Source organism: Bos javanicus, chromosome 9 (genome assembly GCF_032452875.1).
Source record: "Bos javanicus breed banteng chromosome 9, ARS-OSU_banteng_1.0, whole genome shotgun sequence".
Classification (NCBI taxonomy): Eukaryota; Metazoa; Chordata; class Mammalia; order Artiodactyla; family Bovidae; genus Bos; species Bos javanicus.
In genome coordinates, this window is record NC_083876.1 from 27,923,714 (window position 1) to 27,949,879 (window position 26,166).

The 26,166-nt window shown below is 37.6% G+C and overlaps 1 protein-coding gene and 1 long non-coding RNA gene across 51 annotated transcripts in view; one reads left to right on the top strand and one right to left on the bottom strand.

The window, feature by feature from the left end:
- The window catches only part of LOC133253763 (uncharacterized), a 56,240-nt gene extending 34,220 nt beyond the window's left edge, over nt 1-22,020 (bottom strand). The window contains exon 1 of the long non-coding RNA XR_009738418.1: nt 21,768-22,020. This is a non-coding gene — a long non-coding RNA (uncharacterized LOC133253763). The remainder of the gene's footprint in view (nt 1-21,767) is intronic.
- Nucleotides 1-26,166, top strand: part of TRDN (triadin) — a 415,136-nt gene that overhangs the window by 191,704 nt on the left and 197,266 nt on the right. For all 50 annotated transcript variants that reach the window (XM_061427426.1, XM_061427397.1, XM_061427384.1 and 47 more), the window contains one exon: nt 22,786-22,845. In XM_061427426.1, coding sequence (XP_061283410.1) covers nt 22,786-22,845 — 60 coding nt within the window. The remainder of the gene's footprint in view (nt 1-22,785; nt 22,846-26,166) is intronic.

Genomic DNA, 26,166 nt, shown 5'->3' on the forward strand with positions numbered 1-26,166 from the left:
CCATTGGCTTCCAGAAGGATGACCAGCTTCATACTCTGGAAATCAAGCCAGGAAGTATAGGGTCAAAGGGACAGATAATACCTTGTAATTGTTGAATTGGAAACTCAAGAAAACATTGTATGCTCATTATCAGGAATTATACACTCATGTTAGCCTATTCTCTCCTCTATACCTTATTTATATTCTGTCCCCTAAATCCACTCCCAAATAAATTTCCAATAATTAGGAGAAAATGTTGGAGATTTTCAGCTCTTCTTATGTATCCTCCAAGCCCCTCCTACAAAGATAACCCAGGCCCTATTGATAACCTCTTGTAACTTAGAAAGATGGTAGTAACTTTGTGCCTTAGGAAATAATATAGTGATTAACAGCCTGTGTTCTACAATCACACAGATCTGGGTCCAGACTCTGGTTCTGCCCTTTTCTACCTGGATGACCTTAAATGTGATACCTAAACGTTCAGACTTTTTATTAGTAAAATACTGATGCTCATAATAATAATACTACTACAAACAAGTGTTGTAAAGGTAGAATAAAACTGTAACAATTGCAAAAATTTTATTTTTGTATTTGATAGTGATGAACTTAGGGGTTTCTTTAACTTCACTGTATTAGCTTACTACAACTGTCCACAAAGAATAGTTTGTAGATCACCAGCATCAAGATCAATTGTAAAGCTCATTAAAAAAAATACATATTCCTACCACATCTTAGATCTAGTAAATCAGATTCTCTGGCAATTCAGAGAGGAAAATCTGTATTTTTAACAAACTCCTCAGTTGAGTCTTATATACATTGAATTTTAAGAGCCTTTGGCTTATGTTTATGTGTAAAAATTACTACAAATTCAAGCAGTTATTTTACACCAAACATATAAAGTTGGTAGCCTGCTTCAAATCGTTTTTAAATTTATTTTTATTTTTTTTCATGACACCTAAAAAAAAATAAATAAATATTTTTATTTTTTAATAAAATCTGAATGCCTTGGTGAAAGATACATTGTCTAATTGACCACAGACCCAGAAGTCATTTGGCTATACATTTCTATTTCAGTCAATACATTTATTTATGTTACAGTCAGTAGCCAGGGGAGGATTTCAGTAGCTGAGCAGGTGAAGTTTTCCTAAGTTTAGATTGAAATACCAGCGTGTTCTATGTACTTTTATGGCCAGATTCTGACCAAATCATGCCTGTGGCTATGCTGTATTCAACTCACATTTATTTAGAATATTTTTATGTTGGCTGTGGGTATATGCATTTCTTATTCGATGTCTCAAAACCCTGTAGATATTATTATCAATGATTAACAAATTTAGACTTGGAGTTTATTTTTTTTTAACTAGTATACAGAAGGACTTAGATTCCAGCCCTGACTTTCTAGATCTATAGCCAAGGATCTTTCTATCACATTACTATGCAGACTTTGAAGTTTGAGGATTGTAACTTAATGTTTTATGAGACATCAGCAACTTTGGTAACATGAAGGCATAACGTTTTGTGCTTCAGATTTCAGGCAGTTCTATGATAGACGTATCATCTTCTGATGTCAATCAAGGGTACCCTAGCAATGTGTATCAATATTTAAATATACACAGAGATCACCTGGGGATCTTTGACAATGAAAATTCTGATTTGCTAGGTCAAGGGGAAGGCCTGAGATTCTGCATTTTCACCAAGCTCCCAAATATTGCTGCTGCTTCTTCAGTACTTCATCTGAGTAGTAAAGTCCCACCTGCTTTAGGAGGCAGGTAGAGAGCAATTGAATATTCCTAAAAATACTTTCAACTTAGTAGTAATCATCTAAATGACCTACTACTGGCCAAATGTCCTTCAGAATAACTGGAGTGGCACACATGGAAAAATTTTGATTGCTAGTTGTGTGGGGGGAAAGCAAAAGATTTCAAGCCACATACCTAAGCATTGTAGAAAGGCAAGAGAGCAGGAGAAATGCCATTGGGATTGAGGGAAAGGTTACATTATACTTGTAAATTATAACAACCTTATTATATATTGTATGCAAGATATTTTGAGTTGGTCAGCTACAAATTGAATGAATTAGCAGTTGCAAATTTCAAATAAAAATACAATCTGTAAGTCAGTACTGTATCAGTACCAATCTGAAGAAAAGAATTTGGTTATTAGAGACCATGATTTAATGAAAAGTTCATGTAAAGTCTTACTTCAAGAGTCCAAATAAGCAACACTTCTTGAATATTTAGAGAATGATACAGATATAGTCCAAGGTTTGAAACTTTTGTCTCCCATCCAACCAAGCTAAAGATACATTTATTTGGTCCACATAGGTCTTTTATTTATTAATCTTTAAATGTGATCATTTTGATAGGGTGATGGTCTCACTGCCTCCCTTGACTTTCACATCTCCTTCTCCCATCACTCATTTGGGTCCAGATTTCCTTTGTGTGTGAGACAAGTATGTGAGGACAGCTTCTTCTTGATATAATTTCTTAAATTCCCTATCAGCCTAGTGTCTTAGTCTGCAAGGGCTGCCATGGCAGAATACTGCGGACTGGATGGCTTAAACAACAGAAATGTATTTTCTTGCAGTTCTGGAAACTGGGAGTCTCAGGTCAGGGTACCTGAGATTGGATTCTAGTGAGAGCCTGTTTCCTGGCTTGTATACGGTCTCCTTCTTGCTGTGTTGTCACACGGCAGAGAGCACACGCTGGTGTCTCTTCCTCTTCTTAGCAAAGAAACTTCTATTGGATCAGGACTCCACCCTTGTGATCTCATTAAAGTTTCATTTCCTGCTAAAGGCCCTGTCTCCAATCCAGTTACATGGAGGGTTAGGGCTTCAACATATAAGCTTTGGAAGGACTCAATTCAGTCCATAGCAGTTGGTAACCTTTAAGTTTAGTTAATGTAAAGCAACTTGAATGTTTACCTCATATAATTCGTTCAGTTTAATAAGTTGTTTAAGTATTTCTTTTTTAGCAATCAATGATTTTCCCTTTTTCATTTCTATCATATATGTCTTCCTAACACCATAAATCCCTAACTTGCATCATCTTCTATACATGCTTATAATTGATAGAAGTTAAATATTTTCAAAAATTGTTCTTAACTGAACTCAAATATAACTGAGTTTATACTGATGGTAATAAAACAACAAAAAATCACTCTCGTTTTTGGTTACTGATATATATCAATTTACCTAGCTAGTAAGAAAGAAGAAATTTATAGTCCAAAAGCAAGGGAGGGAGATCAGAGTTGTATTTCTTCTGACATTTGGACTATAATAGCTTATGTGACTTGAGATAATTAGACAAAAACAGACAAGTAACCATCTCACTGTCCAAATGTTCACAGAGCAAGAGATAGCCTGTAAATAATACTGTCACCTTTATGTTTCATCAGATTCTAATTCTACTGTTGTTGTGAGATGGACATAAATCTGGGGACTCCAATTCCCTAATCTAAGGCAGTTTCTGATAGGCATATTATTCAAATGTTTGACTCCACCTTAGCTCCTGGAAGAGGCTCATAAACCATCATGTAGCAAATGTTTTGCCTATCAGTCTGTCACTTGGAAAGGAACGTGTCATTTGTTAAATGGGAAGCTTAGGTTCTGCTATTATATTTAAAGAGAAATATTATTTGACATTTCATCCTGGAGCCCAATACAGTTTAAGTGAATAATCTAGCAATATTGTAGGATTCCAAGACTTTTGTTAGTAGTATCCACTTTTTGTCTGCAGAAAGGCAGTCTTTGCCCTGAGCATGCTGCCACTGAGCAACTTCCTAAGGAGCCCACATTATCAGGCAACGCTGAGATCATGGGCTTTGTCAGTGCTTGCAGATGTGCTGCCTGGGACTTCATTAACATAATTGATTAGGAACTAGGACATATTTAGTATTAATCAAGCTGTTTTTAGTGAGGCTGATTATGCACAGTCCTTGATGCACTATTTTAGTCTGGAACTTCCTTAGGACCAAGTTGCAAGAAAATGGTATTATGTAAAAAGGAACTTACATGTGACACTAACATATGCTCTTTGATTTGAGGAATATAGTTAAAACAGGTCAAAATGTAGGAGCTTAAACATATTTGCATTTTAATGTTTAAAAGAGGGGGGATTATATATAGACTAGATTATTAAGTTTGCTCACAAAAGATTGGAAACGATTTAGGGTTTTATCAGTAAAAATCGAAAAAAAAGACCTTGTTATGGGCAAAAGAGTTCTGCACATCCATGAAGCCCTTTAACGCTTCCTTTGTGCTTTCATACCACTTAAAGCAATGAGTTTCTCACAACACTTGCTTCTCATTCTGTGAAGTTTCTATGCACTTCTTATCTTTGGTCACTTCTCGAAGGCCCAGAAGTGTCTCTGGTCTTCCTAGAATTTCAACCTCTCCCCACACCACACACTTTGTACACCATAATGAAATTATTTTGCTTTGAATCTTCAGATGTAAAAACTAACCATATATTAAATCAGTTGTTTTCTTTGAATCCTGAAGGAAATTGCAACCCACTCCAGTATTCTTGCCTGGAGAACCTCATGGACAGAGGAGCCTGGAGGGTCCATGGGATCACAAAGAGTCGGACATGACTCACGACTGAACAACAATCAACCGTGGGATTCTCCAGACAAGAATACTCGAGTGGGTCACCATTCCCTCTTCCAGGGGATTTTCCCGAGCCAGAGATCAAACAAGAGTCTCCTGCATTGCAGGCAGATTCTTTACCTTCTGAACTACCAGGAAAGCCCTTACCACTATATGTTTTAGAATACATTTGGCCTTTGTCCATGAAAATTAACTATAGCATCATTGAAAAGATCTTGTATAATGACAATCTCATGCAATCATTTTGGTCATTGTTGTCAATTTGCTTTTAATTATGGACATAACTTACCTGGAACTAACTTAAACAGAAAACTACGTTCAATATAGTATTAATTCTTATGATTTTTCAAACAGTGTTACATTTTGCAATGAATTAGTTTTTCTATCTACTGTGAGCTCTCATTGCTGCTGAAAGGCTTGCAAGTTCAAGCCACTGTAGTTACCCATACATTCCACAAGTGGGACAGGTCTATGTGAGTACCTCGCCTGCTTCACCAAATGGTTCCTCATTATATTAACATCACAGGTGGTTTTAAGCCTTAACATGAAAGCCCATTTATCATGTTTGTCAGAGCTGTTTTTCTTAGGAAAGATTAGTCTGACTGCTCTAGAAGAGAGTCCTCAGTGATGAAACAAAAGAGCTTCAAGCAACATTTTCCATCCCCTTCCAAGCATCAAAAAAATCTGCTTCATTAAATCTTAATATTAGTACAATTGATGGACATGATCCTGTTATTCTTTAATCACTGTTTCCACTGTGGAAGCAGTGGAAACTTTTTATTTTTTTTATTTTTTATTTTTGGGCTCCAAAATCACTGCAGATGGTGACTGCAGCCATGAAATAAAAAGACACTTGCTGTTTGGAAGAAAAGTTCTGACCAACCTAGACAGCATATTAAAAAGCAGAGACATTACTTTGCCTACAAAGGTCAATCTAGTCAAAGCTATGGTTTTTCCAGTAGTCATGTATGGATGTGAGAGTTTCACTATAAAGAAAGCTGAGCACTGAAGAATTGAAGCTTTTCAACCATGGTGTTGGAGAAGATTCCTGAAAGTCCTTTGGACTGCAAGGAGATACAACCCATCCATCCTAAAGGAAATCAGTCCTGAATATTCATTAGAAGGTCTGATGCTGAAGCTGAAACTCCAATACTCTGGCCACCTGATGTGAAGAACTGACTCATTTGAAAAGACCCTGATGCTGGGAAAGATTGAAGGCAGGAGGAGAAGGCGACCACAGAGGATGAGATGGTTGGATGGTATCACCGACTCAATGGACATGAGTTTGAGTAAACTCCGGAAATTTGTGATGGACAGGGAGGCCTGGTGTGCTGCAGTCCATGGAGTCGCAAAGAGTCAGACGTGACTGAGCGACTGAACTGAACTGATTCTTTAATCGACATTGCTGGATATTATTTTCTCTCCTCCTATTCAACACAACCCCCTCCACCACTACCAAAAATCATGTTGTATGTTCTCAGTGATCTCTGAAGAATTAAAGACTTCAATCCACATGTGATTGATTACTGGACATTTAATGTAAACTGGCCACACTGCATCTATTCTGGCAAAGATGTGGAAAGGTATATATCTTATACTTAAATTACTTTTAATATTCCATTACAGACATAATTTGCAGTAATGGAACCAAATAAAGTAAGGTGAACTACTACTATATACCCTATCTTCTTCTTGAATAAATATATAACTGGTACTAACTTAGTACTGCAGTTGTGAATAATATTATAAATGCAATCACACAAAAGTGGGCAAGAGAACTCTCAAGAGAAAGACTAAAGCCCCAGCTTCCAATTGCAGCTTTGATACTAATCTTTGACAAATGGATTGACTTTTTAGGGCCTCCATTTCTTCTACTGTCAACTGTGGAGACTGAACTTAAATAATCTCAGAGATAATTTTCTGCTTTCACACTGAGAGATCTCAAGCTTATTTTTCCAGGCTGGTGGATTGGTAGTAAGCTGTATTAAGAACAGAGTGAAGACTCCATGGCTTGGCCCAGATTTAAACAGCTCCTATAGATGTGTAAGGCTGTGACCATGGTCTGGATACAGATGTCAAACTTGGGGCAACCAGGCATGTCCCCGTGAAATGGATAACACTATGAAGTATTATTTTCTGAAGTTCAAAAGTGAGTTGTACAGGTCATAAAGGCTGTGAAAGTTAAGAGGAAGATGAAATATGATTGAGGCAAGGCTATGTGGTCAAATCACAAGACTTGCATTGGGCCATAAAGAGTAAGTTGGTAGTATTTGTATGGAGGAGAAAGGAGCAATATAAGAAACTTATTATGAGATAATTTCTTACCATAGGATGCATTCGAGGACAATGTTCTACAGGAGCTAGTAACATTTTATTTACAGTTCTATTAAACTGGGAACTTTATCATCTTTGCTCTTCATTGAGATACATCCTGGGAAGCAAGAAGCATAAAATAATAAAATAGAAATTTGGCTCAGGTTCTCATTCCATTAACTCTATGACACAGTAAATCTTGTTGAACTTGTGGGCAATACAATATTTTCCTTTGTTTTGAGGTGAACTTAACTCATATCTTTGTGCAGTTTTTAATGGAATTGACCTCTAGTTGTAAATTTTGATAACATAGGTAAACCATACTACTTTTGGGTCCTCTTTTACTTAGAAAGTTGCTATGAGGACTGCTTGAAATAATGTATATAGCAACTTAGCACAATTAGGTACCTAGCTATTAGTTACTATTATCATTATTTTTTTAATCAGCAAATTTGTACATATAGTAAATACTTAATTTTCATAGTAGATTTTTATTGATATCTGTAGAAGTTAATATGGTAATTGCATTAATGTCATTAGTCAGCAATTGTGAAACTCTATAAAGTTTCTTAATATAGGACTCTGGTCATATCCTGAAGAATTTTGTACACAAAACGGAATCATTTACCTCCCTCCCACCCCCCACCCCCGCTACCCATAGACTGCATGAGCCTGCTAAAACAACTGAGCAGAGGAGTAGTACAATTAGATTTGCATTTTAGATTACTGAGTCAGGGATAAGTAAGGTGATGAGTCAGCAATGAGTCAGCGATAGTAAGGGTGGATGACGAAAGGTAGAGCTTGGAGGTTTAGAGGTAAGAAAAATGTAGGAGGCTACTGTTTATGAGGAAAAATCATGCTACTTTTGTTATAAACAATCACATTGAACCCTCAAAACAATTTCAAGCAGTGAATATGATTTATATCATTTCAAGAGAAGATCAGAGGAATCAAATAAATTGCCTAAGATAACGCCATCCTAACAATGGTATAATTGGAATTGGAATTCAAATGTCTCATGCCCAGGATCAGTCTATTCCATTATCTAGAGCTAGCAATTAAAAGTTACGGCTGAGCATAATTGCTAAAGTCTTATCTGACCTGGGTAAATGAATGGCACTTAAGAATAAGAACAGGTTTGGGGAGACGATAATGCATTCAGTTTCAGACTTGCTTAGTGCATCAGGGTCCCTGGAATATTCAAAATGGATAATTAAGAGTGTTTAATGAATGTAGTGTTTATAAAGGTTTGAGCGGAGTTATGGTGAAGCACCCCAAGCCTGACCAACTCAGGAAGGCTTTATCAGTCCTAGGCCTGAGGAATCATGGAAATGGAGAGGTTTACAAATCCTCAAACATTGTAACTCTAAGAGAGATATGCCCAGCCAGAACTATGTCCTTTAGTAGAAGAACATATCATCAACAATGTGTAAAATTATGTATATAATATTCCCAGTGAGCCAGGGAGGTAGTTGGAGAATAAATATTCAACTATCTCTTTTATTTTTCCTGCTCTATTATCTCTTGATATTGTTCCTATTGGGCAAACTAACCTGAATCCAGAGGTTGTATTAATCCTTGGTTAACACAATCCATAAAGGTGAGGGTGGATCTTGGACCTGGAGAGAAAATGAAGACTCTGCCATGTGTTGAGCAGCATGTTAAGTGGGATTCACATAAGTGATCATCTCCAGCAGACAAGTGAAGCTAGGAGTCTGGAGTTCACAAATGAGAGAGCTACAGACACTGAAGTCATAAACTTAATCTGAGCATAGCATTTCCAGAAGCATGTGGTGGGGAATTCTAGTTCTATGTTATTCTTGGTGAAAAAGAATTCATAGTGTAATGCTTTGGGTCTGCATAATATGTTATGTTTCCTTTTTGGACAGTCTTAATGTATACAATTGGGCTTCCCTTGTGGCTCAGCTGGTGAAGAATCTGCCTGCAATGTGGGAGACCTGGCTTCAATCCCTGGGTTGGAAAGATCCCCTGGAGAAGGGAAAGGCTACCCACTCCAGTATTCTGGCCTGGAGAATTCCTTGGACTATACAGTCCATGGGGTCGCAAAGAGTTGGACACGACTGAGTGACTTTCACGTCACTTCACTTCAATGTATACAATTATATTAAAAAGAACTATGAAATTCTTATTAGAAAACTGTTTAATTATTTTTAACCTCAGTGATGCTCACAATTTGTGATCGGAGAAGCATTACTATTCCCAGTAATACTTATTGAGCTCCCAAGGAACAGGAGATCTTAAAAATATCCTATGTCATACAAATTTTCATTTTGAATATAACTAAATGGCAGGCCAGTCATGAGTTTGAGTGAGGTTTAGGGCACCCAAGAAGGAAAATGTGGGAATAACATTGTCTTGGAGTTCTCCAGAGAAATAGAGCCAATACATGTGCACACACACAACTGCCCCCCTACAGACACACACACAAACACACACACCCAGCGGGGCAGGGAGAGGGGAGAAATAGAAGTTATTCTAATGAATTGGTTCATGCGATCATGTGATTTGGGGTGCTGGTAAGTCTGAAGTCCATCGGGCATGCCTGGGAAGAGTTAATATTATTTTCTCAAGTCCAAAGGCAGACTAGAGGCAGAATTCCTTCTTCCTTAGAAAATGTCAGTCTTTTCTCTTAATGCCTTCAACTGATTGGCAATCTACTTTACTCAAAGTCTACTGATTTAAATATTAATCACATCTAAAAAATACCTTAGAGCAACAATTAGAATGGTTTTGACCAAGTAACTGTTACTATGGCGTAGTCAAAATGAACCATACCAAATGTCATCACATAAAATTAACCATCAAAAACATCAGCAGAAGACAGACTAGAAAGCCAAATATGAAAAAATAATGAGAAAAGAAAGGCTACAACAAAGCCAATAGCCCCAGAGAGATGGATATGACAAAAATTGGCCAGGGTCCTTTAGATTTGTTGATTAGAAGATCATGGTGACCTACTGCTATACCCTACCCATAAATGAGGGTATAGCAATCAGGAGTCTGAACTAAAGATCCACTAGTTCATATTAGTTTCTTAAACTCAGAGAAATGACTCAGCTTCCTCATCTAAAAAGTTTTATTTTCAACATAATAATCTCAAAATTCTGTTTCATCTCCACAGTTTTATCATGCTTGAGGCTTTTATTTCATTCATTTTCCTCCCTACACATTTATTTTATTTCCTTGTGTTACACAAGGGCTAATCCCTACTTCTGAGGGGAAAATGAATCATCTATTTAAGTCTTAAAATTTTTCCAACATTTTGTTGTTTTTAAACTCTTTATTTTCAGATGATTTTAGATTAACAGAATAATTGTAAAGATAATATACAGATTTCTAATATATTTTTCCTCTAATGTTTTCATTTTACATAACCATGATTCACCTACCAAGACTAAGAAATAAACTTTGGTACACTAGTCACTGAACTACAGACTGAATTCAACTTTCACCTTTCAATTATTTGTAAAAAAAATTTTAAATTATTCTTTCTTACATGTGTGATGAGGACACAAATATTAACACACATATTCATAGCTTTTCCCCACCACCGTAATGCTGAAGGAATATTCTAGATATGCCTGGTCAGCTCCTGAGTGCTTATATTATACTTAGGACTCAGGATACGCTGGCTGAGCCAAAAAAAAAAAAAACATTTGGAAGAAGCTCAAATAATTAAATTAATTCATGTTTGAACAAGGGATAGTCCCCAGAAGAAAACATAAGATTTGGACACTGAGAAAAGAGCTTGAGAAGGGAATAGGAGAGTCAGCATGGGCTGGAGTAAGTTTTTAGTGTGTTTTCCAGAAAAAGAGCTTTCTGGTGGTTCAGATGGTAAGGAGTCTGCCCTCAATGCAGGAGGCCTGGGTTCGATCCCTGAGTTGGGAAGATCCCCTAGAGAAGAAAATGGCAACCCACTCCAGTATTCTTGCCTGGGAAATCCCGTAGACAGAGAAGCCTGGCGGGCTGCGGTCCATGGGGTCCCTAAGAGTCGAACACGACTGAGCGACTAACACTTCCACTTCCAGAGAGAGAAGGTTTTTGGAAGAGCTGCTATGATGAGAGATGATTGGGGAATCCAATAAGGAGAGAACCTTTAGAACGTTTTGCTTTGGGTCATACAACATTAGCTATTTTGAGAGACCTCAGGAAAGATTTAAATATGTCTTCAACTCTTCCTTGAATTTTAAACTGCCATTTCTTTTGATTGCAGCACTGTACAGGGCTAGGCATGAGGTAACACAGTTATGTGGAGTTAATATGCTGGAACAAGTATAATTCAGCTTAGTATCATGGAAAAGTAGGTAAGCCTTAACAACTGACTTGACTAAATTAACGGGAAAAAATAGAAACACAAAAAACAAATAGGTGGAAGAGTGTCAAGAAAAAGGAAATATAAGGACATGTCCCGTATATGAAATATAATAGCCTAATGGCTGGAGAAGGCAATGGCACCCCACTCCAGTACTCTTGCCTGGGAAATCCCATGGACGGAGGAGCCTGGTAGGCTGCAGTCCATGGGATTGCTAAGAGTCTGACATGACTAAGCGACTTCACTTTCACTCTTCACTTTCATGCATTGGAGGAGGAAATGGCAACCCACTCCAGTGTTCTTGCCTGGAGAATCCCAGGGACGGCGGGGCCTGGTGGGCTGCTGTCTATGGGGTCGCACATAGTCGGACACGACTGAAGTGACTTAGCAGCAGCAGCAGCAGCAGCCTAATGGCTCAGATGGTAAGGAGTCTGCCTGCAATGCAGGAGACCTGGGTTCAATCCCTGAGTTGAAAAGATCCCCTGGAGAAGGAAATGGCAACCACTCCAGTATTCTTGCCTGGAAAATACTATGAATGGAAGAATCTGGCAGGCTATAGTGCATGGGGTTGCAAAGAGTTGGACATGACTGAGCGACTTCACTTTCACTTTCATGAAATACAAATCTGCATTTTTTATTGTTGTTCAATTTCTCAGTTGTCCGACTCTTTGCAACCCCATGGACTGCAGCATGCCAGGCTTCCCTGTCATTCACTGTCTCCTGAAATTTGCTCAAACTCATGTCCATTGAGTGGATGATGCTATCCAACCATTTCGTCCTTTGCCGCCCCCATTCTCTTCCTGCTCTCAGTCTTTCCCAGTATCAGGATCTTTTCCAATGAGTCGGCTCTTCACCATCAGGTGGCCAAAACATTGGAGCTTCAACTTTAGCATCAGTCCTTCCAGTGAGTATTCAGAGTCGATTTCCTTTAGAATTGACTGGTTTGAATTCCTTGCTGTCCAAGGGATTCTCAAGAGTCTTCTCCAGCACCAGTTTGAAAACATCAATTCTTGGGCACTCAGCCTTCTATATGGTCTAACTCTCACATCCATACATGGCTACTGGAAAAACCATAGCTTTGACTATATGGACCTTTGTAGGCAAAGTGATATCTCTGCTTTTTAATATGCTCCTTAGGTTTGTCTTTTAGTACACATTAAATATTCTTAAGAAACTTGCATCTCCAGAGTTAAAACTTTTCCATCTTGTTATAATAGTCTTGATTTCCCATTATTGATTAAAAATACTCTTTGGGAAAATCATTAACTTTACCCATAATAAGATAAAGAAGTTATGTTTTTCTTCCCCTATACATCTGTCAGTATAGCAAGGAATGTCATCTGATTTGACAGTCCAGTAGCAATATTTTTATTCTGGAGATCCCCAGAATAAAAAATCAAAAAATCAAGAGATGACAACCAAGAATCAGGGAAGAGTAAGGGGCTTTCTGTTGATGAAGGCCAGCTTTTTGGCTCAGAGATCTTTCATAACTTTCATGCTGATATTAAGACTAGATTTTTCCCCTATATTTTGACCAAAGAGAAAATTAGGGATGAGAAGTTTTGTGAATAAGAGTGAGTGTGATTTTTATAGCTTCCTTATTATGAAATTTTAATTGGAACCTTCTTGTGCCAGCAAATTTCTCTCAGAAAGCATTTTACAAGAAAAAGCCAGGTCCCTCCAAAGCTCTAGTTTATAAGTACCATTTTTTCATCATAAAACATTTATTTGCTATTTGTTTCAGCTTAACCTAAATGTTTCTTTCTGTTTTATAAACTTCTTAGAATCCCCGTTGAGATTATTCATTCTCTCTAGTACTGATGGAAAAAGTGGCTGCACTGTTAAAGCCAGGTCTGTTTTACCCAAATGGAGTAAGAAGTCTTGGCAATTGTTCACATGATAAATGGTGACAGATACTCGCTTAAATTATGTAAGAATTTTGTGTAAAAAAATTTGATCTACTAGACTAGACCTTCCTTATATTAGGAAGAAGACCAAAATTGCATTAATGGTTTGGTATAATTTATGAACGATGATGAAACTTATGTGGTCTATCATTTGAAATAAAGTTGAATTCCATATATTATAACAATTACAACTAGAAAAGTTGTATTCGTTGAAGGGGCACTTATTTCCTTTATAAATATTGATATGTATTAAGCTTGGGCTTCCCTGATAGCTCAGTTGGTAAAGAATCCACCTGCAATGCAGGAGACTCTGGTTCAGTTCCTGCGTCAGAAAGATCTGCTGGAGAAGGGATAGGTAACCCACTCCAGTATTCTTGGGCTTCCCTTGTGGCTCAGCTGGTAAAGAATCCGCCTGCAATGCGCCAGATTTGGGCTCGATCCCTGGGTTGGGAAGATCCACTGGAGAAGGGAAAAGCTACCCACTCCAGTATTCTGGCCTAGAGAATTCTATGGACGTCCATGGGGTCACAAAGAGTTGGACACAACTGATCGACTTTCACTTTCATGCATTAAGCTTAATGTCAATAATTAAAAGGCTTTAATTAAAAATCACACTTATAAATGTGCCCAATATACCAGTAACTTTTGGTAATGTTAAAGTCAAATTTTATTTCAAAATAACTATTGAGTCTTTCTAATTTATTTAGTAACTGAAAAGCTAAATTCTCAAGGACCTGTTATAAAAATGGCCATATCTTTGAAATAATACTTTAGAGTAATTTATACTTTGGTTTTAAATGATAACCAACTTTTTTCTTAAATATCAATAATTTAGTCACATACAGGAAAAACTCAATTCTCTGATGTTTTAGGTATTTTTGACATTTTAAATGCAACAAAGTACTTTTGCAATTCATTTCCAGCTACAGACAAATGTAGGAAATGTATATAGATAAAAATATGGAAAAGGTAATTATATGTAAATAATATGATTTTGAAAATTGACGGTTACTAGAAATGGATCTTATATTTTCCTTACCCTTGTAGAAAGATGCATTAGAAAATTTATACTAAAATATCTTCAGCAAGCAATGATTCTGCATAAAAACTATATTTTAAAAGGGTTAAAAAGTTTTTAGATAAACTTCAAATAATTGTAGCACCAAGAAAATAAATAAATAAAAAAGAACAAAAAAGAAAATGCAAAATACTCTCTTTGAAGCTATTCAGAGATGAGGGTGTGGATGGAGAGCTTCTCACTTGAGTCTAGGACTCAATAAACTTTAATTGAGCATTTGCTTCCCAGAATGTAAAAGCATTGAGAGGAAAAATAAATACCAGAAGGAAAAAGAACAGATGTGGCAATCTTTATCTATATAAACATAATCCATTCAAAAATAATGCAATTGTTTTATTGTTTATAAAGTTTTTTTTTTCATTTTTGAAAGGTTTGGGCGCAATCTACTTTATCCATTTCAAATGGGAAGTTTAATTAACAAACTTTTTTGCAATTTGAAATATATCAAATAATCTTTCCCTTTGCATTCTCTTTTGCATACTAAATTCAGAAACAAAAAAATTGTCATTATGTCAGAGAACTTTGGATGTGAGAGATCTGAAAGACAAGTTTCACAAAGATAGGTTAGAAGCTGGCACTTCTTTTCTGCCCACACCTTAGTTCATTTGTAATTTTTTGTTAGAGTAAGTCTACTGCAAACTTCATATTCCACGTTGTAGGGGAAAGAACAGAGTTTTCAATGATCCTTAGTTTTAAATCCTTGTTGTGTCACTTACATGATTTGCGAATTTGGGCAAGTTACTCATCTTTCCTGAGCCCGATTTATCTCATAAAGGATATGTAGACTTTCATCTGAGAACTAAGTATATATTCTAACACATATAAGGTCATGTGCTATATTCTATTATAGTATTCTACTGCAGTGTAATTTTATATCACCTTAAAATCAGTTTCATTAAACCAAACTAACACAATATTTTGGCCTTGTTCTGATCATATAAAATAACTATTTATGTTACCGAGTCCAAGCACAGTCTGCTCACCGCACAACAAGCCAATAAACCTGAGAGACAAGATATTGAGGCAAGGAATACAACTTTATTTGGAAAGCCAGCTGATTGAGAAGATAGCAGACTAATGTCTCAAAATAACCATCTTGTCAGGGTCTGGATGCCAGGTTCTTTTATAGAACAGAGAACAAGAGAAGTTGAGGAAGTAAAGTAAAAGGCCATTATTTTGCAAATATCTCCTGGAATGGCCAACCTCAGGGAGGGGATGTGATAACCTCTTTACTCTTGGAGCCATTCACAGGTGAGCAGGGTCAGACAGCATATTAAAAAGCAGAGACATCACTTTGCCAACAGAGATCCATATAGTCAAAGCTAGGTTTTTCCAGTAGTCATGTACTGATATGAGAGTTGGACCATATAGAAGACTAAGCACCTAAGAATTGATATTTTTGAATTATGGTGCTGGAGAAGACTCTTGAGAGTCTTTTGGACAGCAAGGAGATCAAACCAGTCAATCCTAAAGGAAATCCACCCTGAATACTCATTGGAAGGACTGATGCTGAAGTTCCAATATTTCAGCCACCTGATGGGTAGAACCAACTCATTGGAAAAGACCCTGATGCTGAGAAAGATTGAAGGCAAAAGAAGGGGGCAGCAAAGAGTGAGATGATTAATGGCATCACTGACTCAATGGAAATGAATTTCAGCAAACTCTGAGAGATAGTGGAGCATAGAGAAGCCTGGCATGCTGGAGTCCATGAAATCGCAAAACGTCCAACAGGACTTAGCGACTGAACAACAATAACAGGGTCAGATTATCTTCCTATGAGCTGAACAAAGGCTGAACAAGGGCACTTTTAGTTTAGTAATCAGGCAGAGGGGTAGAATTCCCTGAGGCAGGGCATTATGTATGACTACAATAGTAAAAGCAACAAAAAGCAAAGGTTAAAATCAAAGAAACATATCCATCACGGAGTCAGAATTGGCTGTTCCTTGCAACGTGGAGAACACGTTTCGACAGTCTTTTTTGAAGCTTAAAGAAGTGTACATAATCTGGTATCTTGAAAATGTTTGGATTTACACTAATTAGCTCTGGATTCCTCTGGACATCTACTTCATGAATGGTACTGTTTCACAAAGAGTTGTCAGCCTTTACCTACTGGACAGGAGTAGGCACTCAGCAGGCACCTCCTTCGGCTGGCATTGAGAGTAACTCTTGCATACTCATCTCAGAATTCACATACCATTGTCCCAGGAGCAGCTTTTGCACTTTCACGTGGTGCTCTTGGATTTGGGCCTCTGCTGCCTCCCTTATATGTAGAGTACATCATGAGAAATGCTGGACTGGATGAAGCACAAACTGGAATCAAGATTGCCGGGAGAAATATCAATAACCTCAGATATGCAGATGATACCACCCTTATGGCAGAAAGTGAAGCAGAACTAAAGAACCTCTTGATGGAAGTGAAAGAGGAGAGTGAAAAAGTTGGCTTAAAGCTCAACATTCAGAAAACTAAGATCATGGCATCCAGTCCCATCACTTCATGGCAAATAGATGGGGAAACAGTGGCTGACTTTATTTTTCTGGGCTTCAAAATCACTGCGGATGGTGATTGCAGCCATGAAATTAAAAGATAATTGCTCCTTGGAAGAAAAGTTATGACCAACCTAGACAGTGTATTAAAAAGCAGAAATATTACTTTGCCAAAAAAGGTCCATCTAGTCAAGGCTATGGTTTTTCCAGTGGTCATGTATGGATGTGAGAGTTGGACTATAAAGAAAGCTGAGTGCCGAAGAGTTGATGCTTTTGAACTGTGGTGTTGGAGAAGACTCTTGAGAGTCCCTTGGACTGCAAGGAGATCCAACCAGTTCATCCTAAAGGAAATCAGTCCTGAATATTCATTGGAAGGACTGATGCTGAAGCTGAAACTCCAATATTTTGGCCACCTGATACAAAGAGCTGACTCATTTGAAAAGACCCTGATACTGGGAAAGATTGAAGGCAGGAAAGAAGGGGACGACAGAGGATGAGATGGCTGGATGGCATCACCAACTCAATGGACGTGGGTTTGGGTGGACTTTGGGAGTTGGTGATGGACAGGGAAGCCCGGTATGCCACAGTCCATGGGGTTGCAAAGAGTCGGACAGAACTGAACAACTGAACTTAACTGAAGTGAACTACGTCCCTTAATGAAAGTGAAGTGTTAGTCTCTCAGTCAGGTCCAACTCTTTGCAACCCCATGGGCTATAGCCCACCAGGATCCTCTGTCCGTGAAATTTTCCAGGTAAGAATACTGGAGTGGTTAGCCATTCCCTTCTCCAGGGTATCTTCCTGACCCAGGGATTGAACCCACGTCTCCCACATTGCAGGCAGATTTTTTACAATCTGAGCCACCCTGTCTCCACCCATAATGCCCCTAAATCCATGTTTTAACTGTAAACTTTATCCCTTGTTAGTATCATACCCAAAATTCCTCGTAGGAATAGTTTAAAATTCAAACCCTGGCAAAGGGTTTGACTTAAGGTTACCTGATCATTTGTTGATTTGTTGACATAAACCAACTGTTTATGTAAAGGCTCTGGGCAGTCACTGGAAAATGCTCTAGAATTTCTGGTTGTGAATTGTTGTTAGTAGCTGATAATGAGAAAAACTGACTTGCAAGAAAAATTCAGCATTCACTAAAGGAAAAGTCAAGGGAAAGACTGGATTCTGGTTCTGAAAAGCCAGTTTAGTTTACTCCATATAACTCAAGTGAAGAGTTTTGCTATTAAAGTAACCTAGTTACAATGTAAAGAGAGGTACTCCCACCATGTGCCTATAATGTTGCATTCCTTCAAGAGTCCCAGATAAAATTTGAAGGCAATTTTTGGGGAAAAAAAAGGAAAAAATGAAGAAGAGTATTATTACTGAATCCTTTTACTTTCTTAGTCTTCATTGCAACATGGTCACACAATCTAGTGGGGCACTTGACACCCATCACTCAGCAGCAGCCAAAATTCCTCTTAAAACATAACTCATCACAATACAGTTACTCTGCTTGAAACCTGTCAGTGACTTCCTACCTTACTTACAATAAAATGGAAAATTCTTATTGTGAACAAGATTCGATGTGATTGTCCCAGCTACATCTCTGACCATTTCTCTTCCCATTCTCCTCCTACATCTGCCGCTTCAGCCACTCTGGTCTCCATGCTCTTCTTTGAATATAGCTAGAATGCTCCTCTTTGAAGATCTTGGCACATATGTTGCCTCTGCAGGAAGATTCTTCTCCCTAGGAGCCTGCTTTTGTTCAAGTATCTTTTCAAATGGTGCTCATTCAAAAATGTATAACCCTGTTCCTCGTAAAAAAAAAAAAAAGCCACTTCCCATTCCCTCATACTCTAATCCTCTAACCTAGCTTTGTATTTTTTCTGACCCTTATTATCATATGACTTTATATACACTTATATATGTATTAATATATAATGCATACATATAAACATAAACATATTCGTTAAGACTTAAAAATGGACTTTTCTCTAGCCTTAAAATATTTTAAGCCATAGCAATGGGATAACATAAGCAGCTATTTACAAATTGAAAGCTTTTTGAGTTAACTGTTCTCAGAAAAATTAGGAAATAGATGCAAGATGAGACATACTTCCTTTGGAGAAATAAAGGAATAGACAAATGAAGAGAGACTTGAGTATATGCTACTCATTCCCTCTGCCTTTTATGGTTGAAGACAGAAGATTTGCTTACAATTTCATTATGCAGAAACTACTATTTATAGAATAACTGGAATCCACTTCATTCCAACACAATGCCCCTTTATAACATGTTAATTCCTATTTTTTTCTTAAAGTTTCACAATATATAATATTCTTGATATAGCCTCCCTCAACACAGAAAAATAAGAATTAATGTGCATTTACTCAGATCAACAAATGTCGCACTTAGAAAAACTGAAGATTTTATGTAGTCAGATTTTGATTGTTTCAAAAATATAGTAATATATGCTATCATTATTCTTTTGGAACGTCCACTCTTGTCCAAGCACTTTGGCTCAGTTTCTTCACAATAAGTTGGCAAGGTAGATTTTACTAGTTCCATTTTTCAAATGAGGTAAATGAAATTCCGTGTGTCAGAGCACGTTGCAATGTCACAACCAGAAGGGATCAGAGACAGAATTCAGACCAAAGTCACCGGTGCTAGCACCCTCCCATTGTCTCGTGTTTCATTCCTCTCTGTAGATAACAATGGAAAGCTCTGATAGTCATTGGTGTAATTGAACTTATCTGTTTCTGTGACGTTTTCCGTGATGTACTGTGACCGGGGCTCCAGGTCAACCTCTGCCACTCTAAACAAACAAGGTGACGGTGAAGAGCTGTGTTGGAATGCATTGTTATGAAAGAAGCACGTCCTTATTTACTTAACTGGGACCAAGAATACATCAATCCTGGCCACAGAGAGTTACAAAAGCATGTAAATTTTGGATAATCTCTACACAAGAAAGGCATGAGGGGGAAGAACAAAACATAAGATGAAAATGAAGCATTTGCATTTGTTTGCTCGTTTTGCTAGGAACAGGCATCTTCAAAAGCTTTACAATTATAATTAACTATTGTGCATTCTCTGGCTTTGAGATGGCATAAAAACATTTAAAAGCAAGAGAAAAGCCCATTGTAAGGGCTTAGGAAGTAAAAAGTAAGTCATTTAATTTTTCTTTCATCTGATGTTAATTTATGCAGAAACTAATAACATACTTGTGGCTCAGAGCTGCTTATTGTGGACAGAATTTCTCTCTCAGCCAGTCTTTCCTGTGATCCCTACCAGATAGAGCCATCATTTCCCAGCCTATGACACTTTGTCAGAGAAAGGCACTATACTGATAAGTTCACACTCTATGGACACACTCAATTGCGAACCCTCTGAGAACCCATGATATAAAATGTCCTAACTCTTCTCTAGCTGTTACTAACAAAACAGCAAACAAATTGGAGGAGAGCATGAGGAGTAAATTGGATATGTGGGTGCATAGTCAGGTGGAAAGAAAGGAGGATTGTTGACTACTGAAGGAGAAAAATGTCAAGGGAAGGAGAGTCTTCATGTAAGAAACATGGATTACTTTTATATCCAAGAAGGAGATAATTAAATTGTTGTACCTTTTATAAATGAAAAATTTAATTTCTCTGCTGCCAGATCACATAGAGAATAGATGGTAGTACTTGAAGAAATGCAGGGATCTTCAGAAGTTGATATTTTAAATAAATTAACCATGAATAAAGTAAGTCCCATAATGACAGCTTAAAGGTCTAATTCATAAAAATGTTATTAAAGTACATTATTTATACCTGCTTTTTGTGGATTTCTGTTCTTATTCACGACTCTTTCAGTGTATGGCCATAATCACAGGAAGAGTGTATAATGGAAGCATTAATCAATCTGAACTAAAGCAAGGATACTGTATCACCACAATAAAATCCCAGCTATATTAATGTAAAGGGTAGAATTTATTACACAAAGTAATTCTCTTTAAAAAAAAATGAAAAGAATGTCTTTCATCTTATAGCCTCAAATACCTACTTTCATTCCCAAGTTTAATATAAGATGAACTAATTATCATGAACTTTTTAATAAAATATTTATTCATCTACATTATGAAACTTAGAGACTCAGATACTAAGTTGGATACTAAATTGTGATCTTATCATGTGATCTTATCCTGTATTTATCATGACTATGGCATTGATTTTTAAGTTAGGCTAAGAAATATTTACAGTTAGTCTCTGTGTTAATTAACTCCTTTTCTGACATGTGGCATCCGATGGTAATGTTTATTAGCAAATGCCAATTCAATTGTCTGGCATATGTATCTATTTAGATAAGATGAAAAATTTCCTACAACATAAAATTTCCTCCAGAGAAGCTGAAAGTACTGATACTTAAATCAAAAGTATATTTATTCAGAATTTTAAACATGATTTACATATTTAATATGGATAAACCTTTAGGAAAAAGCAAAGTAGAATTCACTTGGTTTATTTCTGACTCTAGAACTATCAAAATCTGACTTCCTGACTTTCTACTTCTGATTAGATGAGCTGTAATGGTACGCTGTAGATACATTTAGACAGAGTGTGAATATATTTCTCCCTACCACACTAACTTATCTCTAAGAGTCATGAAAAGAGGTTCTTTATAAATTATACGTCTGACATTGAAAGAAAGGGTTGTGTTTGATCTTGTAGGTAAAAAATCTCTATACCTAAGGGAATGAATTAATTCCTGTATTTAATAAGATGCAGTCATTAGTAGGCAACTTAAGCATTCATACTAGAACTACACATTGAGTTTCTTCAGCATAGTAACAATCTCATAATAGTTCTGGGTAATAAAAATCTTTGAATGCCTGGAATTTATACTTGAGGAGACAAATTACAAACAGAAAGGTATTTCAAATATAAGGTAAATCGCACTACTAACTGAAGATAAAAATCAGTCAGTTTCCGACATTAACTGTGCTTACAGCTGCCTCACACCTAAAAGTACTGAATATTCCATTTTAACAACTGTGTACTTCTACATGACTTTGTCATCTGAAATGAGAGCACTTACCAGAAGAGTGTCCAGGGATGTCTAGTTGTTGCATGGCTATCACTGGCCACCATTTGAGTTTCCTTCTGCCCCTCAGACCAAAATTTTCTCAGATCTCTGAAAGACAAATCCCCCATGAAGAAGTCTAGAGGCCCCACAAAGTGTCAAACCACTCTGTGTGTCAGTCAGATTTACTGCAACCTCTGGGTGAAAAGACAGTCTGAGCACACGGATTGATAGAGCCACTCAGAAAGGCCACTGGAACTTATGTCCCCAGTACAGTGCCAGACAAATGTCACCAGACTCCAAATGTCTGTTGACAAGAGGCAGATTTGAAAAACAGTAAAATCAAAATAGATATCATTAATGGCCTATTGTGGGCCTCCCTGGTGACTCAGGCAGTAAAGAATTTGCCCACAATGCAGGAGACTTGGGTTCAATCCCTGGGTTGGAAAGATCCCCTGGAGAAGGGAACAGCTACCCACCCCAGTATCCTTGCCTGGAGAATTCCATGGACAGAAGAGCCTGGTGAGCTACAGTCCATGGGGTCGCAAAGAGTCAGACACAACTGAGCGACTAACACACACACAATGGCCTAATGTATTATTTCTAAGGAGACTGAACATATGAACACAAAAAGTAATTCTTTTAGCCTACCTGCAAAATCATTCCTCTGAAATTATATTTTAATTTCCAGTATTAATATCTTATTTTAGGCACTAGACAAACAACTGTTTGGTTCAGAAAGCTTGAACTATCTTTTTCACTTTTTGTAAAGAATATTAGCAGCCTACCATTGCATGCACTTGCTGTCAGCCAGCCACTGTGCAGAATGTTTTGTAAACATTATCTAACTTTAAAGGAAGTACTGTTATTTTACAAAAGAGAAAAATAAGGCTTAGTGAGATTAAATCACTTGCTCAAAGTCACAAAACTATCTGGAGGCAGAATTAACTTTAACAGTAATTCTTTATTCAAAACTTGATTTTCCTTTTGTACTATATTTTCCTAAAGGGAATATTTTAAATTTCTTCTCTAGAAAAAGAAGAAGAAAAGAAGAAAGCTGAGAAGAACGTGACTTCTGAAACAAAAAAGAAAGGTAAGCAATTTTAAAGCTGCTGCTGCTGCTAAGTCGCTTCAGTCGTGTCCGACTCTGTGCGACCCCATAGATGGCAGTCCACCAGACTCTTCCATCCCTGGGATTCTCCAGGCAAGAACACTGGAGTGGGTTGCCATTTCCTTCTCCAATGCATGGAAGTGAGAAGTGAAAAGTGAAAATGAAGTTGCTCAGTCGTGTCTAACTTTTAGCGACCCCATGGACTGCAGCCTACCAGGCTCCTCCTTCCATGGGATTTTCCAGGCAAGAGTACTGGAGTGGGTTGCCATTGCCTTCTCCAGTTTTAAAGCTAACATAACTTAATTAGTATTCATTTGTAATGTTACTGTTAAAGCTGTTCTTTCTAGGAAAGAAATTCCCTTAACAATTTTAGTTATTGTCCTTAACAAACAAATATAAATATTCCAAATGAAGTTGAGATTGATAATTTTTAAAAGAAAATTCAAGCCTAAACATTCTTAAAATGTGTTCAGTCAGTTCAGTCAGTCAGTTCAATCGCTCAGTCGTGTCCCACTCTTTGCGACCCCATGAATTGCAGCACACCAGGCCTCCATGTCCATCACCAACTCCCGGTGTTCACTCAAACTCACATCCATTGAGTCGGTGATGCCATCCAGCCATCTCATCCTCTGTAGTCCCCTTCTCCTCCTGCCCCCAATCCCTCCCAGCATCAGAGTCTTTTCCAATGAGTCAACTCTTCACATGAGGTGGCCAAAGTACTGGAGTCTCAGCTTTAGCATCATCCCTTCCAAAGAACACCCAGGGCTGATCTCCTTCAGAATGGACTGGTTGGATCTCCTTGCAGTCCAAGGGACTCTCAAGAGTCTTCTCCAACACCACAGTTCAAAAGCATCAATTCTTCGGGACTCAGCTTTCTTCACAGTCCAACTCTCACATCCATACATGACCACTGGAAAAACCATAGCTTTGACTAGACGGACCTTTGTTGGCAAAGTAATGTCTTTGCTTTTGAATATGCTATCTAGGTTGGTCATAACTTTTCTTCCAAAGAGTAAGCATCTTTTAATTTCATGGCTGCAGTCACCATCTTCAGTGATTTTGGAGCCCCAAAAAATAAAATCTGACAAAGTTTCCACTGTTTCCCCATCTATTTCCCATGAAGAGATGGGACCGGATGCCATGATCTTCGTTTTCTGAATGTTGAGCTTTAAGCCAACTTTTTCACTCTCCTCTTTCACTTTCATCAAGAGGCTTTTGAGTTCCTCTTCACTTTCTGCCATAAGGGTGATGTCATCTGCATATCTGAGGTTATTGGTATTTCTCCCGTCAATCTTGATTCCAGCTTGTGTTTCTTCCAGTCCAGCATTTCTCATGATGTACTCTGCATATAAGTTAAATAAACAGGGTGACAATATACAGCCTTGACGAACTCCTTTTCCTATTTGGAACCAGTCTGTTGTTCCATGTCCAGTTCTAACTTTTGCTTCCTGACCTGCATACAAATTTCTCAAGAGGCAGATCAGATAGTCTGGTATTCCCATCTCTTTCAGAATTTTCCACAGTTTATTGTGATCCACACAGTCAAAGGCTTTGGCATAGTCAATAAAGCAAAAATAGATGTTTTTCTGGAACTCTCTTGCTTTTTCCATGACCCAGCGCATGTTGGCAATTTGATCTCTGATTCCTCTGCCTTTTCTAAAACCAGCTTGAACATCAGGAAGTTCATGGTTCACATATTGCTGAAGCCTGGCTTGGAGAATTTTGAGCATTACTTTACTAGCATGTGAGATGAGTGCAACTGTGTGGTAGTTTGAGCATTCTTTGGCATTGCCTTTCTTTGGGATTGGAATGAAAACTGACCTTTTCCAGTCCTGTGGCCACTGCTGAGTTTTCCAAATTTGCTGGCATATTGAGTGCAGCCCTTTCACAGCATCATCTTTCAGGATTTGGAATAGCTCAACTGGAATTCCATCACCTCCATTAGCTTTGTTTGTAGTGATGCTTCTAAGGCCTACTTGACTTCACATTCCAGGATGTCTGGCTACCATTGTGATTATCTGGGTCATGAAGATCTTTTTTGTACAGTTCTTCTGTGTTCTTGCCACCTCTTCTTAATATCTTCTGCTTCTGTTAGGTCCATACCATTTCTGTCCTTTATCGAGCACATCTTTGCATGAAATGTTCCCCTGGTATCTACAGTTTTCTTGAAGAGATCTCTAGTCTTTCCCATTCTGTTGTTTTCCTTTATTTCTTTGCATTGATTGCTGAGGAAGGCTGTCTTATCTCTCCTTGCTATTCTTTGGAACTCTGCATTCAGATGTTTATATCTTTCCTTTTCTCCTTTGCTTTTCACTTCTTTTCACAGCTATTTGTAAGGCCTCCCCAGACAGCCATTTTGCATTTTCGCATTTCTTTTCCATGGGGATGGTCTTGATCCCTGTCTCCTGTACAATGTCATGAACCTCCGTCCATAGTTCATCAGGCACTCTATCTATCAGATCTAGGCCCTTAAATCTATTTCTCACTTCCAATGTATACTCATAAGGGATTTGATTTAGGTCATACCTGAATGGTCTAGTCGTTTTCCCTACTTTCTTCAGTTTAAGTCTGAATTTGGCAAGAAGGAGTTCACGATCTGAGCCACAGTCAGCTCCTAGTCTTGTTTTTTTCTGACTGTATACAGCTTCTCCATCTTTGGGTGCAAAGAATATAATCAATCTAATTTCGTTTTTGACCATCTGGTGATGTCCATGTGTAGAGTCTTCTCTTGTGTTGTTGGAAGAGGGTGCTTGCTATGACCAGTGCGTTCTCTTGGCAAAATTCTATTAGCCTTTGCCCTGCTTCATTCCATATTCCAAGGCCAAATTTGCCTGTTACTCCAGGTGTTTCTTGACTTCCTACTTTTGCATTCCATTCCCTACTAAAATCTGTTACTGATTATTTTTTTCCTTCCTTAGTAATGATACTCAATTCTACTTCATTATTTTTCTTGATTATATATATGTCACTATTACTATTCAATTTAGTTTAATAAAATGGTCTATCAAAAGAGCAAATTATTGAATATATGCGAAAGAAACTAGTTGATTGGTTTGCTATTTTGTTCTTTTTGAATGCATTATTTGCATTTTCAAATAGTGCATCTGAAGTCCCAAGTGATCTCAAGACTTTTCTGAGCTTTTGACATGCTTATGGTGGCCTGATAACCCAGAGAACATTCAATATACCCCTTTTAATATCCTTTAGAAAAACTGTTGGATTATATCATAATTAACAATGTTATCTAATATCCGTACAATCATGAGAGATTATTTCTTTGACTTAGTGAAAACGTGTTCCTTC